The sequence below is a fragment of the Pinus tabuliformis genome, chromosome 8 (genome assembly GCF_031772625.1).
Source record: "Pinus tabuliformis cultivar Carrire ecotype Pingquan chromosome 8, CPIR1, whole genome shotgun sequence".
In the NCBI taxonomy this organism is placed as follows: Eukaryota; Viridiplantae; Streptophyta; class Pinopsida; order Pinales; family Pinaceae; genus Pinus; species Pinus tabuliformis.
Window position 1 is genome coordinate 549,047,315 of NC_142294.1, and position 18,740 is coordinate 549,066,054.

General features: G+C 37.7%; 1 protein-coding gene across 1 annotated transcript; it reads left to right on the plus strand.

The window, feature by feature from the left end:
- The first annotated feature begins 16,168 nt into the window (after positions 1–16,168).
- Positions 16,169–17,494, plus strand: LOC149236612 (putative UPF0481 protein At3g02645). The gene has a single exon (XM_089368974.1). It carries the CDS (start codon positions 16,169–16,171, stop codon positions 17,492–17,494), a length of 1,326 nt encoding a protein of 441 aa, XP_089225100.1.
- The last annotated feature ends 1,246 nt before the right edge of the window (positions 17,495–18,740 follow it).

The following is an 18,740-nucleotide window of genomic DNA, read 5'->3' on the forward strand; positions in this document are numbered from 1 at the left end:
TGGAAGAAATTTTAGGAAAGTTAAACTAGGATTGTGTCCCCAATAAAGGAAGGCAATCGAATAAGGGTCAGATAAGAAATGAATGAGTTGGCAGAGGAGAAGTCTACAGAGAAGGAGTGTCGCAAGGATTAGGGAGTTGAGATAGTATGGGCCACTTGCAAAAAAGAAAAGGCTTAGTGGCCAAAATAAGGGAAGTAAAGGCCCAGTCACAACCAGAGTGGGAGAAGGGGTGACTTGCCATAAAAAAGTTGCCCAATTGTCAAGTTAATATTGCCTAGCAACAAGATACACAAGCCAATTCCAAGGGGCCAGATAAAGCTCTATCCAATAGGAACTTCTATGAAACAAACCAAATTTATAGTTAAAGTTGAGGAAGTAAATTGTTGGTAGCATGGAGCAAAGCTCACTAACGAGTTGGCACTCCTTCCATTGATATTCTCCAGGGAAGCCCAAAGAGTCTAAACATTGTGAACATTGCATCGAGAAGAGGGCGAGATTACACTAACCAACAAAAGTGGGGCTCCTTCACTTCATAATTAGCAATATGAAACTCCCAACTTTTCCAGATAGCTTTCTGACCAGGAATTCCCATGAGATTAGTGTAATGAATTGCCAGGGCATCTGCATTGAATACCATTCTCGTTGGTGGTCTCGCTCAGTTGCAAGAGGCTAGGAGGTCAAGCTATTAGAGAATGAATTTGTATATAAGAGGAGGTGGATTTAACAAAGGTCTAGAGAGGCGAGTTAGTGCACCATTTGCAAAATGTTAGACAATTGATGAGTGTTTCTTGTGCAAGAGTTGATATTCACAGTGGAACATTTAAGGTTGCATGATACCATGTCCCCTGATTGTATGGGCAAGTGGGACAACAACAACCAAACCCCCACCTTTTCTTTTACTAAACATCCCATCTGGGGAAATGTAAGTGTAATTTTGTCATAAGGAAATTTCACTAAAAACTACCCAAAGAAGGTCTCATATCACATTCAAGAGAAAGAAGAAGCATTTCATAAAGTATCCAAGCATTCAAATAAAAAAAGGTATTATCGGGCCCCTTCTCATCCCATAAATAACGTAAAAGTTGGTTTAATCCAAAATCAAATTTCATTTATGTAATAACCCCATAAGGGGATTCTCATGTCTTAGATGAAACAATTATAATAAAGGTATCCTCTAAAATAAAGAACAATTCTCAACTCTTCTTCAGTACAAAGGAAAAGGGTGTATTCAAGTTCAAGAGGAAAAGGTATAGTAAAAGTAATAAACATCTCAATACATGTTGTAGAGTGACAAAGAAGACCCCTATGTAGCTCTTCATAATGACCATCCATTGAAATATTTGGTGATAAAACATGTTTCCATCACAAAAGAAGCTTTGGAGAGGCATAATTAAAAATGGATTTGCATTCAAAATATCAGAGTTATGTCCAAATAATTTCTTCCAAGTCCAACTATTCCTCTAGAGGATCCTACCAACAACCAAAAAAATGCAATTAATTCTAAGGAGGGGTTGTACTGGGAAATTATGTGACCCAGAAGCCATTCCTTCATGAGAGTATTATCAAGGAAACCTCAATTGTTTGAAATCCTCTCATAAGAGGAAGCTCTAAGGATAACATCAAAGAGTGAGACATGACAAGAAATAAAGTTATAGGATTTCAAAGTACTATGGTTATATCCTCTAATGATAATGACAAATGAGAGAAAGTGTTACAAAAGTAAACACACAATCCAAATGTTATATGTATTCAATTTGTAAAAAAATATTCATGTCACAATAATGTAGGAAGAAAGACTATAAGAAGAAAAAAAAAGGGATTGAGGGTATATCCTCTAATGATAATGACAAATGAGAAGAAAGTGCTACAGAAGTAAACACACAATCCAAATGTTATATGTATTCAATTTGTAAAACAATATTCATGTCCCAATAATGTAGGAAGAAATACTATAAAAAAAGGGATTGAGGGTCAACTTGATAACATAAATCCCCTCAAAGCATGTATCTTAGCCTATGGTTATAACAATGGCACTTTTAATTAACTATGGGTAAGTATTACAAAAATACATGTCCTTGTAATAAGATATAATGTAGTTATGAACATCACATGTAATACAACCATAATTCAAAGATAACCCATAAGGATGACATAACACTTATTGAGGATGTTGGCATTGGAGTGCAAGAGGATATTAGCACAACAACATGAGGACTCATACCCAAAGTTGTTTTTGAAAGCAAAAAAGATAAATAAAGTATTGACCCATTGAATTTCAAAAAATAACTTGCAAAGAGTAGTTGTTAAAGATACACCATTATGATTTAATACGTAAACCACCTAATTTTTTGTTGAAATGGGATCAAAGCTCTTAGGACATGTCACTTCCAAGAATTTGTTTTCCTTTTTTAAGGAAAATATTTCAAGGAAACCAAATGGATGCTTCCTTGTGCCAATGGATTACATCCCCACTAATAAACCCATCAACTAGACAAGTGCATCTAACCCAAGGGGATTTGAATCAAACACATGTTGACACATAGCTAATTAAATGCTTGATAATGTTGATAATAATTGGTTGAGCTAACCCCTTAATATTCACTTAAATCTCATATAAGAATGCATTGAGATGACACGTGTTTAAAAATGGATTTCAAAGATAAAAGTGACAAATAAGGGAACACCAAAAACACATAAGCACCTCTAAGTGATGTTGGCACCAAAGTGAGAGATGTTGTTATCAAATCAAACCGAAGACTCATACTCCAAAGGTAACTTCCAATTTATTTACCTTGGTGTGTATAACACTTTATAAATGACCTTATCCCCTTTACATTGTAAAAAGTTATAGCATTGGTAGTTGGGATTATATAGCAAACCCTTAAATTAATCTTCATGGGACCACTTAATCAATAAACGTGAAGTTTCATCTAAGGAGATAAAAGAGAAGGAAGAGTTGGTTGATTTCTTGCATGATCTTGCGGAGGCATTTTGTAGTAACTACATCTTATTATATTGAGAGGAAGTGATTAGGGCATAAAAGGAGAAGGATAAAAATGAAACTAGTGATATTCTTGGATATGTTTTCCAAAATAATTTGGAAGAGGGGATTGAATTTTTATACAAGAATATGACTACTTAAACCCCTTTTAAGGGTTACAGGCCATGGTTCTAGAGGGAACATTACTCCATTAGGAACACTTCCAAAAGGTCAAGTAAAATCTTGAACATACATTTATTTGGTGTTGTAAGCATCATTTCAAAACCTATTGATGTGATAAGGGATATTCCTCATAGAAACCAACTTGCAGGCATGCGGATCGAGTCCCAAATCTCGATCTAGAGGAAAAGAAAGCTATTGTAGAGGAAAATGAGTATGCGATATCTCTATTTACCCATAGACTAAGCGATCATGAATTGATAGGGTAGCCAGAAATGATTGAAAATCTTAGTTGGGAAATCATGAAGATAAGGGGTTGTTATCAACATTAACTACCTCTTTTAAGGGCTTAGAAGGTATGACAAACATCATTTCCTTCAGTGCCTGGGAAATCATACTAGGGATTGAAGATATAACTTATATATGTTGTATACACAAGGGGAATGGGAGGGATATGGTTCGTGAAATCTTGTTGGATAAGTATACTCTTATGACCCATTTTCCATTTATTTATTTCATGGTTGAGGACACCCCTCAGTTTTCAATTAATATATTGAGATTCTTTGAAGCAATAAACACCAATAGACTCAATTGGAAATGTTGGAGATATGATGGGTACCAGTTAAGAAGAAATGAAAGGGAATAAGGAGAGGCTTGTTATCCCTTGAGAGGAGAGAATTAGGGAAAGTAGGAGATGGAAAGTGACTAGGATGTCAAGCTTAGGTATGAAAAAATTAAGATAGTTATGAAATCATAAACAATATAGGAGAAAACCCTATTGTAAGTAGATAAGACATTGATTGGGTTATTTTATACAAGAATGTTAGGGGAGATGACTCTTGAGTAGTGGATTGACAAAACATGGAAAAAGAAACTAGGGTAAGCACCAAATTTTTTCCTAGTAATGAGGGGCTACATTTCTTTAGTCCAAACAAAAGTTGATAAGAATGATTATGGTTTTGGGATAACTCTCTTATCACTTTGAACTATTAAGAACCAATATTTTATCCACTAAGAGAGAATTCAACCTAGTTATTGCATGGGTCAAACTTCCCTAACTCCCTCTAGAGTTGTGGCATGAAGCGGTATTCAAGACACTATGAAAAAATTAGGAAGTTTCAATGATAGAGATGATAAAACCGACATAATGGAAAGAAAATCAATGGAAAATATTTGTGTTTAATTAGACATGGGGGGTGGCTTCCTAATGGGATCAACAAAAAAGTAAGGGCATGGAGTTCAAACAAACTTATATTACCTAAACATCCCCTTCATACGTGGATAGTGCAAGACCTATGGACTCTTAGAGCATGCTTGCCCCGATATGCTAGAATAAAATGCATTGGATGACAAGTGTCTTGTGGTTATCCCCTCTAGCTATGGAAAACTCTTATTAACAAGATTTTTTGAAGAGAATCAACATCAACCAAGAATGGTCGGGACCAACAAAAAAAGAATGTAGGATGCGCTTTCACAATATCAATGACTCTTAGGGATGCAAAAATAATAAGATTCCTTAATGAAATGTGTAGTATTAACACATAAAGATGGAAGATTACTTTGTTGTAAGTTGAGCCTGATATGGCACTTAACTAAAATTAGAAGAACAAGGAGGTGTTTGAAGGACCCTTTTATTACCCCTATGTTCCACAGAACTCATAGCTATTAAAGGGAGAAACTTCATATAGAAGGAATGTAGGGGAGGATTATATGAATACAAAATAAGAAGGTTTGACACTCACATCCATGGACCTATTAAGTAAATATACAATAGATTAGGAGCCTTGTGTGGAAGAATAACTAATGTTTCTCTCATCCTATGGAATCTATAAAAGAAGAAGGCTAAAGATGCATCAAAAATACTTATTTAGACAAGGACCATAAGGGAGATGCATAATCATTCTTCATATCGAGAACAAGATACCATCTCAACCTTAGAATCAAGAAGCAAGTAAGAAGTACAATGGAATTAGGAAGAGCGGAATTAGAACTTGACACTAGATCTTCACTTCCAAAAATCTAGGTGAGAAAATATTATGTGCAATTAACAAAAGAATGAGCAAGACTGGAAGCTCATAGAGGAAAGAATATTCTATCAAAGAGGTCCTCGGTCTAGGGATGGCCTTCTAAAAGATAAATGCATGAGCTACATGTAACAACCCTAGTAAAAAATCCATGTAATAAAGTCAATAAAGGCAAATAATAAACAAGGTCATGGGACACGTATTCCAAGTTGAATGTTGGGAAAAAAAACATAGTGATGGGGATCACTTATGATTAATTAATGGATATAGAAATTAGCAAAGGCAATAGCAAAGGATTTGGAAAGGAAAAGTGACATTAATTGGAATTTTGATTTACCAAAATAATGGAAAATAGGAAAAAGGGAGATGAAAGGTCACATATTACATGTGAGGAGGAAAATGAACAAAATAGAGGCCTCATTAATAAAAAGGCTTATGAGGACCAGTTTGTATCTTTTTTCAGATCAGTTTTGGAGCTCTCATTTTCTACTCTCTCTATCTCTCTCATACTCTTGGACACAGAGTTTTCTTTGAGCACTCTTGGAGGAGTGTGGCATAATTGGGATTTGGAGCAAGAAGGCAAAAGAAGAGCAGTAAAGCGCCAGAGGACATCGAGATCAACAGCTACAATGAGTTTTTCTTGCAGGTACTGAGTTGTATGTATGATTTCCTTGTTAGTTTTGGCATGCGTGGCACATGCATGTGGTTTTTTGGTTATGATCTTTCATTGGCATGGAGGATTGCCTAGATTGACAATGGTTTTTCCTAACCTTGTCATTTCCTGGATAGCTATGGTGTTGTGGGTTTGTTTCCTCTTGTTTTCTGGTTGGTTCTAATGTTCCTTATGGCTGTGGGTTGAGTTATTAGTTCCTGGAGCCTTGATTGGACAAATTTTCTGGAAGCCATGCAAGAACTTGGGCTGAGTTACTAGTACTGGAAGCCTTGGTTGGACAAACACTCTAAAGCACTTGGTGGGTTGAGTTACTAGTCTTGGAAGCCCTGTGCTACACAACATTTTGTCACTGTCCCTATACTCCCTGTTCCTTGATCCTAGAGGACCTCTACAGTGAACCCTACATGCTTTCCCTTCATGAATAAACTCCCATTGTGTCCCTCTTCATGAGCAGAACAATTTCCTTTTGCACCATTTCCCCAAAATCTTATGTTTTTCCCAGTTTATAAGACCAGCGCTAGTGACCTTTATCCTCCTCGTGCCAATATGTAGGGATTAACATTGTCCCTAGCGCCGACTGGAGCGATTGATCTTTGTTCCAGTCACGTTGATCCTCTTATGGAAATTTTTTTAAATAAGGAGCCGAAGCTTCCATCTCTAGAAGCTTCGTAACGGAAGTCTGGTAAATGGTTTGGCCGGATGGAGTCGAGTATGCCAGTTTGGGATCCTTTCCCCTATAAGAATAGGAGTACCTCAAGAGATAAGACCTTCTCCCATGAGAAGAAGATCCATCTCCCATCCATTCATGCTATATAAACCTCTCTTTTTCCCAAGCACAAGCTAGTGTTAATATTGGTGTGCTAGTGCTAATTAAGTTTGGAGTAAACAACAAGCTATTCATAGTTGTAGCTCTCTAGTTATGTGAGGGAGAAGTGTGAATTTGGTTTAGTGTGAAGCCTAAAGGGGAACAACCTTAAAACTATCATTGTTGAGCCCATCATGGAATGCTAATGGAAGTGTGTGGGAACCTAGTTTTGTCGGAGGAGAACATAAACGTCAAGGCAATGGTTGTAATCTCTTCTTGATTCAATATATATGCAACTATCGATTGATTTCCTTCATGATGTGTCATCTTACATGTTTATGGCTTAATGTTTCTTGACTTTTTAAGTAGGTTGAACTACAATTTGTTTATTATCACGATTGTTGTTTGCTATTGTTTACTTGTTTCAGGGGTTCGAAGAAGGAAACGAGAGATAGTTGGAGCATGCAAGCAAGGTCATCACTAACTAGGAAAAGTGTACTAAGAGGTAGGCCCTCTTAATTGGTTCTAACCTAAGGAAATATTCCCTAGAATGTATCAGTTGTGGAAATACCCATTATCGGGCTAGAGGAATTGTTTGTGTATGCACTCATAATTTTACTTCACCACACCCTGGTTGGACAAACTCTCTAGAACCCAACAACAACTGTGGGTTAAGTTACTAGTCGTGGAAGCCTTGGTTGGAACAAATGCTATGGAGCCCTAGCTAACTTGGGTAGAAACTGATATAGTGATGGTTAGTGATCTCCAACCATGAGGTGGAATCACTGGTTGAGGGTTGAGGTGGTTTGGCCCCTGGAAGCCCTAGTTTGGTTTGGTTTGATTTGTTTCATGAGATCCCACATTCATGCTTGGAATATGGCGTAGGGGTCATTGGTTGAAAGAGAAATTTGGTTCAGCCCAATCTATGGTTGGGTGGTACGTGAAATTCCCTGACTTAGTTGGATTTGCATATGTTAATAAGAGCTCCTTTTCCTTTGGTATTTTATAAGTAAATTTGCTTGTCATTATGTTGCTTTAATGGTTGTTTCCTCATTGATATATCTATGGTTATTTTCTGGTTATAAGCATGTTTCATGATAGTTATGATATATGCCTCTCATCATGTTTTGGTTAGTATATGAAATGTTAATGAATGAATTACCTAATAGATAACAATCCAACTACTGTGAGGAGAAATCAATCTTCTTTGACGATTATCATATAAGTATGAGATCCCTATTCTCAGATATGTTGTTATGACCTGTAGATTTCATGTTTATGATATGTTTGATGAAATGTTTGTCATGGATAGTAGGGTTCAAATCAAGTCCTTATTCAAGTTTTTGCATTAATATCCTTGTTTCAATGTTATTTATCATTTCTAGAAGTTTCATGAAGTTCTGGGTAGTGGCTTGAGTCATGGCCCTGATAAAGTGTTACAAAATTTGGAATCACTGGCACTAAATTGCCTGAAAAAGGCCATAGTCACATGGATTCCTTATTGTGGGAGCGACTGGAGGGTCCCAGTCACATGCATGCCTCGTCATGGGAACGACTGAGGCTCTAGCTCAGTAAAAAAGCAAGTTCTCTCAGGGGTTGGACACCTAAAGGGGTTGATTGACTCCTGAAGGTTTTGTATCTTATGAGGAAGGTCAAATTGGCCTTGTCATGTTGATTCCACTTCCTTAATTGTACATTGGGAGTTGAATCATATCACAGTAACCCTTCGTCACATGTTTACCCTAGTGCGCTAATTTTCTTGGGTAAATGTGGGAGGAGGGTGTTGTAGAGTGGTATCAGAGCATGGCTCCATTCTCCTTGGGTGATGTTTGGTTTTCGTTCTCCTTGGATGAATGTGTGTTCATGTGTACATGTCGGTTCCATATGTGTCCTTATGATTTTGATCTATGTGCTCATTGTTTATGCATGGTGGTGGTCATGGTTGTCGTTGTGATGTCATGCAGAAGTCGATGGTGTTGTTGTCAGAATGTGTTTGTCATGAATGCATGTCAATGTTTGTATGTATTGTGTATGCGTGTGTGTTGTACATATTTTTTTTTGCATGCATTGTGTCTAGTTGGTGTGTAGTTGTGGCATCATGCATAGTGATTAGGATAATGATTGAGATGATGTATATAGTGTGTGATGATTATGATTATACATGTATTGTGCTAATATGGTTGATCTTGCAGATGAGATATCCTCCCTGAACTACACTGAGGTATGTTGGTTTGTTTATGATTTGGTTTAGCTAACATGATATACCTTGTAGGAAGAGAATATCAAATATGACTAGCAAGATGGTAGACTATAATTCACTCGATTCTCCCTATAGATCAAATGAGAAACATGGTGATGAGTACTCCCCTCACATATCAAACACTCTCAAAAGTTTGAAGGAAGAAATGACAAATTGCAAAGAAGATAATGACTGAATCATTCAATAACAAGAGAGACTTGTTAGGGCACATGAGAAACAAGTAGAAGTCAATGTGGTGATTTTGTGTAGCTTGTCAGACTTGCAGAGGTAGGGATCACTTAGAATTAGCCATGGATTGGAGGATAGGACTAATGGAGCATATGGTAGCAGTTCACATGTTGGGCACATGTTGGATAGAGATGGTAGATTCTTCAATACACCTGATAGATGAGGCAATGGACATGGGCTTTACTCTGGTTCTAATTCAAACAAGTATCATGTCATCATCGTTATCATTCTTATAGAGGAAGTGATAGGGGATATTTCTTGGATGAGTTCAAGAAAGCAAAACCATCTAAATTTGATGGAAAAATGAAGAAGTCATATGATGCCGAAGCATGGTTGCTTGGGATGAATAAGTTCTTCAGAATGCATGATTACTCAAAGAACATGAAGGCCGTAATAGCTACATTCAGTCTTAAAGGAAAAGCATACATCTAGTGGGAAAATGTAAAAAATGTCATAGGTATTCTTGAAGAGGAGTCGACTTGGAGTGAGTTTGAGCGACTTTTCAGGAAGAAGTATCTATTGAAGAGATAATATGATGACAAGGAAAAATAATTCTATCAGATGAAGATGGAATCTATGACCGATTAGGAGTACACTGGAAGATTTTTGGAGTTATTGAGATATATGCCTTACCTCAAGGAGGAGAAGGCCAATATTCAGACATTCATCAGTGGGTTGTCGGTAGCATTCAAGGAAAGGATTGATTTTGATGAACCTATATCATTAGAGGATGTCATCATAAAGCTAAAGCATTGTTATGAGCAATCAAAGCACAAATATGAAACTAAGTAGGATTGGAAAGGTAATGAGAAGAATAAAGGAAAATGGGGTAAGAAGCGAACAAGACCTTAGGACACAGGTAACAAAGAGAATGCAACATTGCCTAACAAGTTCAATGCATCTGATAGAGGACAAAGAATTTGGTCTGAAGAGCAAAACAAGGGTGATGGTAGGAAGCCCTTGTGGTTTTGGACTCATGGATGAGAGAATCACAGAAGAGATTGTCCATAACATCAGCGTGGTAGACCACGAATCTATAGTACTCAGGAGGCACAAACATTGGGGGATGTTGGACAGAGTATTCCTCAAATTTTTGCAGCGCTGGATAACGAGCAAGAATATGACTGGGTGTCTATTATAGAGATGGATGGTAAGCTTTGTGATCAAGTTATTTCTATTTTGATTGACCCTGGATCTAATTATAGTTATGTTAATCCTGACTTGGTGGATAAGTGTGGTTTGAATAAAGAAGTGCATGCAGAATCTTGGTTAGTGCAGTTGGCTACAGGTACAAAGAAGAGAGTTTATCATTGGGTAAGAGCTTGTGCATTTGAGTTGAATGGTATGCCTACCTTAGCACATTTGAATTTACTACCATTGGGATCATATAGTATGATTTTGGGTATGGACTGCTTGTATCTTCATAGGACCAAAGTGGATTGTTATGACAAGGCCATTGAGTGCTTGGATGACAATGGGGAACAAAGAATCTTGCAGGGTAAGAAGAAGGCAACATCAGTTAGAATGGTGACAACTATGTAGGTAAAGCATAGTCACAAGAAAGGGTGTGTGTTATTCAAAATGCATATTTCTAGTGATAAAGGTAAGGAAATTGAGGATGCAGATGTCTTGAGGAGATATCTAGTTGTATAGCAGTTTTAGGATGTGTTCCCAGTCGTTGCTTCACAGGGAAGTGGACTTTTCTATTGAGTTGGTACTAGGGGCAACACCAACATCAAAGACACAATACAAGATGAGCATACTAGAGTCAATGGAATTGAAGTTAGAGTTGAAGGAAATGATTGACAAGGGATACATTAGGCCAAGTGTATCACCGTGGGGTGCACCAGTGTTGTTTGTGGAGAAGAAGGATGGAACTCTCAAGTTATGCATTGATTACAGGCAGTTGAACAAAGTGACCATCAAGAACAGGTATCCGTTTTCGAGGATTGATGACTTGTTTGATCAGATAAAGGGACCAACAATGTTCTTAAAGATTGATCTGAGATCTGGATACCATCATGTACACATTAAATAAGAGGACATCTAAAAGACCTCTTTCTAGACCAGGTATGGGCATTATGAGTCCGTTGTAATTCAATTTGGTTTGAGTAATGCTCCAACTACTTTTATGTGCTTGATGAATAGTGTATTGCATCCTTATTTGGACAAGTTTGTTATTGTATTCATTGATGATATATTGGTATATTTTAAGAATGAGGAAGAACATGTTAAACATTTAGCAGCAGTATTGAGATTGTTGAGAGTGCATCAGTTGTATGCTAAGCTCAATAAATTCAATTTATTTTAGACTAAGGTACATTACTTGGGACATGTGGTTTACAACGAAGTTATAACAATGGATCTATGGAAGATAAAAGCTATCATGGAATGGGCAACTCTTAAGAATGTGGATGAGGTAAGGTCCTTTATGGGGTTAGCAGGTTATTCTAGGAGGTTCATCAAGAAATTCTCATAGATTGCTTATCTTACTACATTGTTGTAAGGGAAAGGTAAGAAATTTGAATGGATAGAGGAATGTGCAACCAATTTTAACAGTTGTTGACAAATGCTCCAATTATAAAGATTGCAGATCCAGAAAAAGAATTTGTGGTATGTACAGATGCTTGCAAGAGAGGACTTGGTGAAATCCTTATGTAGGAAGGGCAGGTGGTATGCTATGAATCAAGGAAACTAAATGAGCACGAGCATAATTATCTGACACGTGATCTTGAGTTGGCAGCGATCATCCATGCATTCAAGATGTGGAGACACTATCTTCTTGGCAGGAGGTTTGTATTGATGAGCGACCACAATGGATTGAGGTATCTATTTCACCAATCGAACCTAAATGCTAGATAAGGTAGATGGTTGGCCACGATCAGTGAGTTTTATTTTGAGATTAGGTACATTAAAGGTAAAGAGAACAAGGTTGCAGATGCTCTTAGTAGGAGAGTACATGTAAATCACATAGCAACTATGAGTTCATACAAGACAGATATACAGGATTGTATCTTGCAGGCAGGACAATAGGATGACATGTATAGGGAGCTTATACACATGTTGCAAAGGGTACAAGTGATCAGTATGTGGACTATCATCTCACAGCATAGGGTTTGCTCAGATTTAGGGACATGATATATGTACCGGATAATAGTGAGCTCAATAAGCTTATCTCGAGTAAATTTCATGCTAATCCATATTTAGGTCACCCAGGATATCAGAAGACATTGAAAATGGTGAAGAAGTTATATTATTGGTCAAATTTGAAGAAGGAAGTGGCAAAGTTTGTGGCTAGATGCTTGGGTTGTTAACAAGTAAAGGTAGAATATAAGGATCCAAGTGGATTACTACAGTCAATTCTGATTCCAGAGTGGACATGGGAGGTGATTTCCATGGATTTCATTACAGGGTTACCGAGGACATCTAAACAACATGATTATATTATGGTTGTGGTTGACAAGTTGAATAAGGTAGCACACTTCATTCTAGCGAAGTCTACTTATTCATCTAATGATGTAGCACATGCTTTCATCTGAGATTTAGTGAGGTTGCATGGTGTTCCAAGGAATATTGTGTCAAACAAGGATGTTAAGTTCACTTATAGGTTATTGAAAGAGTTTTTTGCAAGTTTGGGCACAAAGTTGGCCTTCAATACAACTTGTCATCCATAGACAGATGGACATACAGAGAGGTTCAACATGATTTTGGAGGACATGTTGATGATGTATGTTATGCATCAACAATGAAAGTGGGAAGAGTATATTCCACAGGTTGAGTTTGCTTACAATAATGGATATAAGAATTCATTGAGGATGAGTCCATTTGAAACACTTTGGGTAGAGTTGTAATACTCCCATTAGTTGGAGTGATCCAGTTAACAAGGTGTTGATAGGACCAGACATGTTGGCAGAGATGAAATAGGAAATGAAGGTAATAAAGAAGAATTTGAAGGCAACACAAGAGATCAACTTCTTCTTATTGGAGAATAATTCATGGCTTCCATCCTTCTTATCAAAGTCATTCATATATCATTCTTATCACATCAACTTTACTTACGATCATCTTCATCATCTTGAAGATGATGTACCTTCACAACTTAGATAGCAAGTACAACCAAAACTATAGAAGCATGAAGTTATCCATATCAAAATTTTATAATAACATGAGTATTAGACTTTACAAATATAATGAACAAGAGACTATATTTCAACTTCTTTCCCTAAATCACATCAACGACTCTAAATATTAAACTCATATAGGGTTTCAATATTCAGTTTTTTTTCATATAGCAAACCCTAGAAACAATTCAAACAAGTAATGTGTCTAACAACTATCAGAATTCATATGTTAGACTCCTCACTAGGATTTCATACAAGAGCTTCAACAATCAAAACCGATCACAACTTAATCAACAACATAAATAACTTCTACTAGGGTTTGATTTACACCTTAGATTTCTCATTTACACAATCTCAACAAACTATATAGATTCATAGATTCCAGATTGTCATATCACACATACTAGATAATTTAACTACTAGTATGGTTTAGTTGCAAAACTCTAGATTTCCCAAAATATGTCATCCTATAAGATCAAACTCAAACAAGGGTTTATATTAAACCCTAAGACTTATGACCAACAATAATTAGGTCATCACACATATCTAGGAATTCATCATCATGCATAGGCACATCATATCTTAGGCAATATTAATATAATAGACATATACCGACCTGGACCAGGCTAGCGATTCAACCAATAGACACATATACACTTAGGTTTCATTCCTAGGATCTTATCTTAAAGACATAACAAGGGTTTTGCTTCCAGACGTAACCAAACCATGGACTCCGTTAAAAACTATATTTCACATAAATTATTGGAAGGTATAAAAAACGAATTTTTAATTTATCCAGGTTGAACGCCTTTACTTATTTAATGGTTTGCTCACTAGTTGCATCATACCATGCTCATCCTTGCACCTTTAAATTATAATATCCTGAATTTTCTCACGATATGTCGACAAAAAGACAATTTTGAGATTGTGCTACTTTTGAGAGTAATTAGCAGCTAATTTCAACTAACTTATATTATTCATCTCTATACACAAAACATGAACTCATTTAGTCATGATTGGTTGGGTACATGAAATAAATTCTGCAGCTTATTCTTGAAGAGATAATATCTAGCCTTGAGTTGTTGTAGACATTTATTTAAAATAAGTTATTTTTATAGTATGTGAATCCAACATTCTGAAAAATTCTAATAAAACTTTCATAGATTCCAAATTAATATATATATATATATATATATATATATATATATATATATATATATATATATTATGATGTGGTTCACGGACACTGGGTGGCCGTTACATCCATGGGAAAATCTGGACAGATCAACCCCGAGGGGAATCTTTTAAAGCTCGTCGATGAGACTAGCAGAGCCTAACCTCAAGGGCATCGAGGAGAATTGACACTATGACCTCCCGATTGGCAAGGCACTTAACAATGGGGACTCGATGTTACACAGTAATTTGTCACTGTCCTCATCTCAGTCCTTCTGTTGTGTCATGTGTCAAATAAACATGTTCATATCTTCCCACTGATGTAAGAAGATTAAGCAAATTCTCTCTGCTGCTGCAAATTGACCCTCATTCCCTAAGTTTCTGCCTCGTCACAAGTAAAACCTTAATATACGCGACGTTCCCATGTCCATAACGGTCTCATTGCGACTCTGTCACAAGTGTACATCTATTTCCCACAACGGTCGGATTTCTAGACCCGGCGCGAGGTTATGAGTTGTGTCTTGCGACGATGAGTTTGCGTGCATCGTCTCTTCACGATATTGTTGCGAAGAATTATTTTACGACCTGCGACGATCCAGATTAGGCGAATTCGTTTCAACAGTCGGCCTTCTGGATGTCTTCGAACCTGGTTGTTGGCATAGTTTGGGTCGCCCTTCCCCTTCTGGTATGGTAGTTCCGTCATTTGTGCTAACTTCCTTGAGGATGAGCTCCTCCTTCCACATTACATGGAGACTCCTTCTCCTATTAAAGCACTCACGTTTGCTATGATCTGCTAGTTCCTTTGGTTGGGTAGTGCTGCTAGTGCTTTTGAGTTTGATAGGTAGCTGGTGTGGGTGTGACAAGTGTGGGATTGTTGATAGCTTGTGGAAGGTTGTGGAGTGCCCTTAACTTTGTGTTAAAGCTTATGAGTGAGAGAGAGAGACATTGTATGTTGGGAGATTCATCCTTGAAGAGTGAATGCTTGAGAAACATGTTGGCTGGACCCTCTAAGAAGGCTTGTGACATCAAGACTTGGTTGTAAGCTTGCTCTCAATTCATTATTAATACAATCAATGATGTTTTCCTATGTCTTGCATGTAATTTACTTGATAGCTCATGACTTCTTGACTTTATGAGTAAATAGATCATTGTTGTTTCTCGGTTACGTGCTTTGTTGCTTTTCCTTTGTATTGTTTCAGGTTAATCACTCATTAAGGAGAAGGAAGCGAAAGCTGGAGCAATGCAATGGAACTTCATCGACCACTGGTTTGAGGTAGGCCTCCAACGATGACTGTTGAAGGAAATCAATTGTTGATCTGTCTTTGCTATGACTAGACCCACTCTAGGGCTAGAGGGGTTGCCTCTGTCCGTAGAGGGAACACTTTCCTGCATCACACTCGACCAGTTGAGCTAACCCTTGGGGCTATATATATATAACTCCAATTTTACTATTGATTTTATTTGTTTTAAGTGAATTCTTTACCAGAATGGTAAGCGGGAGAAACAAATGTGAAATAACACAACGCTGGCGTTTATTTGTTTGAATGAAACAACGGATTGCAATGTACGAAATTCAAAAACCTGTGGATAGGAATGGCTTAGGACCCACGACCTCAGCCCACTGAATTCGATATAAGGCTGCAAAGTCTCTCAACTCTGGCAGATACATTTCGAAATTTTGCTCCACTATTTTGTCTGTGGCTCCTTTTCTCCGACCCGAAAAAATGGAATCCAACACTGATGCTGCTCAAATGAAGATCGATGAGGATAGTTGGGTTATTCAAATTAAGGAATCTCTCGACGCTCTACAAGAAGAAGAGGAGGAGAATGTGAAGGGGTTCTGTGTCTCGGTGTTTAATGTGCCAAAAGAGTTATTGGCAGACAAGCCAGAAGCCTACATTCCTCAAATGGTTTCCATCGGTCCCTCTCACCACTGGAGATCTGAGCTCCATGATATGGACCACTACAAATTGGCAACTGCTTGCAGATTTCAGAAAAAAATGAAGGGTCTAGCAAAGTTTCAGTCGGTCATTGTGGAGGAATTTAAAAAATATGATTGGCATGTCCGGAGCTGCTACCACAAGTTCATCGACTATAAGGAAGAGACCTTGGCATGGATCATGGCTCTCGATGTCGTTTTCCTTCTTGAGTATTTGCAGTTTTATGTTAGAAATGTCAACCAAAGCTTCCACTCTAATTTCAAATTGTTGGGACGTGTCATAGATCTGATTGGCACCATTGCCTTCTACAAATTTGTTCTTAGAGATTTGATGATGCTTGAAAATCAGATATCACTTTTCCTAATGAAAAAGATTTTGGAGTTGGAGTTGGGTTCCCAAGCCAAAGCAAAAGAGAGGTTCTCCAACTTGTTGTGTCTAATGGTCCAAGAACTATCGCCTTTCAGTTTCAAGTTGCCAGAGAGTGGAAATCTCCGTATCAACGAAAGGCGGCACATGTTGGAGGTGTTGTACTACTGTATTGTGCCTTGTTCCGACAATCAAATTCCAATTCGATTTGATGAAGGAAAGGATGCTCCTTATCTAGAAGACATGTCAGTCATTACTCCAACTCTAATTGAGGAAAAAGATGATTCGCCTGATCTAGCTGACAGTTCAACTGTTAAAAAAGTCTTCAGTATGCTCTGGCAAACTCTCTCTTCTATGAACGTTGGCGTCGCTCGATTTCTCACGATGTTACTTCGGCGAGCGCTGAACTCGAAGCCTTCGCAATTTGTGATGAAGTTGCCCTTTCTTCTTGAAAAAGAAAAAGATGCAGTCAGAACCGGGGAAGAATTTCATGTTAAGATCATACAACCCTCTCCACACAAACTGAATATTCCTTCCATGGTTGATTTACATTTCATGGGAGTGAAATTCTCTCTTACTGATGGTGATCTTAGCACAATACAATTTGACGAGAAAACGACCACTCTTTACCTCCCTAGAGTAAAGTTAGACAGTAACATAGAGGTAATCCTGAGAAATCTTGTCACATTCGAAGCTTTTGTTGCGCTTGGTGCCTTGAGTTGTTGTAGACAGACGCTATGGTAACAAACTTACTATAATAGCCTATGATGATCCGTCGGTGGGAATATTTTTAATCATCTAAAACATCAAATCAACAGTGCAAGACAGTAAACCGTGGCACATAAGGGAGTTCATTTAAGAGAGAAATGCCTTACGACATAAATATATATTATATGTTGGAAATAGTAAGGGGGGGGGGGGGGGGGGGGGGGGGTGAATCAGTATTTCTTTTCAATTGTTATTTTAGCAGTTAAAACATTTATATTCAGAACACAAGATTAACAACAAGAATAAATGCTCTTATTAATATAATCTTTGCAATAAAATAGATACAATGTATATGTGGTTCCAATTTGTTGCCAAGCACCAACTTGGACTTTTGTGAGGCTCCAATCTCTAGAGCACCAACTCTATTTTGTCAAGGCACCAACCTTGGACTTAGGAGCACCAACTCCTAGGACACCAATCCTTCCAGTTTTGAAGCACCAACATCAAGGGCTCCAACCCTTTGCTATTAAGGCACCAACCTTGGATATAGGAGCACCAACTCCAAGGACACCAATCCTTCTAACTTCTGAGGCACCAAACCCAAGGGCTCCAACCCTCTACTGTCAAGGCATGTTTGATAGTAATGTTCGGCTCCCAAAACTCTTATTTACTGAATTCTGTCTATTTACAGCTTCACTATAGTCTCCATGCTACAACATCAATGGCAACCAGTCTTCATATGAAGAAGTCTTTACAACTCTTCATACTGTCCACACAGAGTCTGAAAAAGTTATCTCGTGATGATATCAAATAGCCATCATGATCTCTGATAATGTCTCCACACAACTTTAGTGAGTCTATTGTTAGCTACACCAAGCTCTACACAAGAACCAACTCTCTGTTTCAAGCCTTATTCTCACTGTCATGGTGAATGCTTCCAGCGTGACTATTAGGCACTGTTCTTGCTATTGCAATCTCTTACTTCCCATAAATACATTCACATATGCTTCAATACTGGTGCTGGTTACTGATTAACCCTACACTAGTTTGAGCTTTTCAAAGGTGAATCTAATTAACAGAGTTGCTCGTCCTTTGGCTTCCTCCTGTCCTGCTGGACCTTCAGCTTCCTCCTGTCCTATTGGATCTTCGGCTTCCTCTTATCTTGTTGTACCTATTGCTTCTTTCTTTCTTCCAGTTCACCAACTTTAACCACCTTTTTTCTCCGTTATATAAGCCTGATATGCTGACCTTTGGCTTGAGCTTTGGCTTCCTCAACGCTCTC

Excerpts from the sequence above, each read along its gene's own strand:
- LOC149236612 (XM_089368974.1), top strand. The coding sequence starts at position 16,169 with ATGGAATCCAACACTGATGCTGCTCAAATGAAGATCGATGAGGATAGT.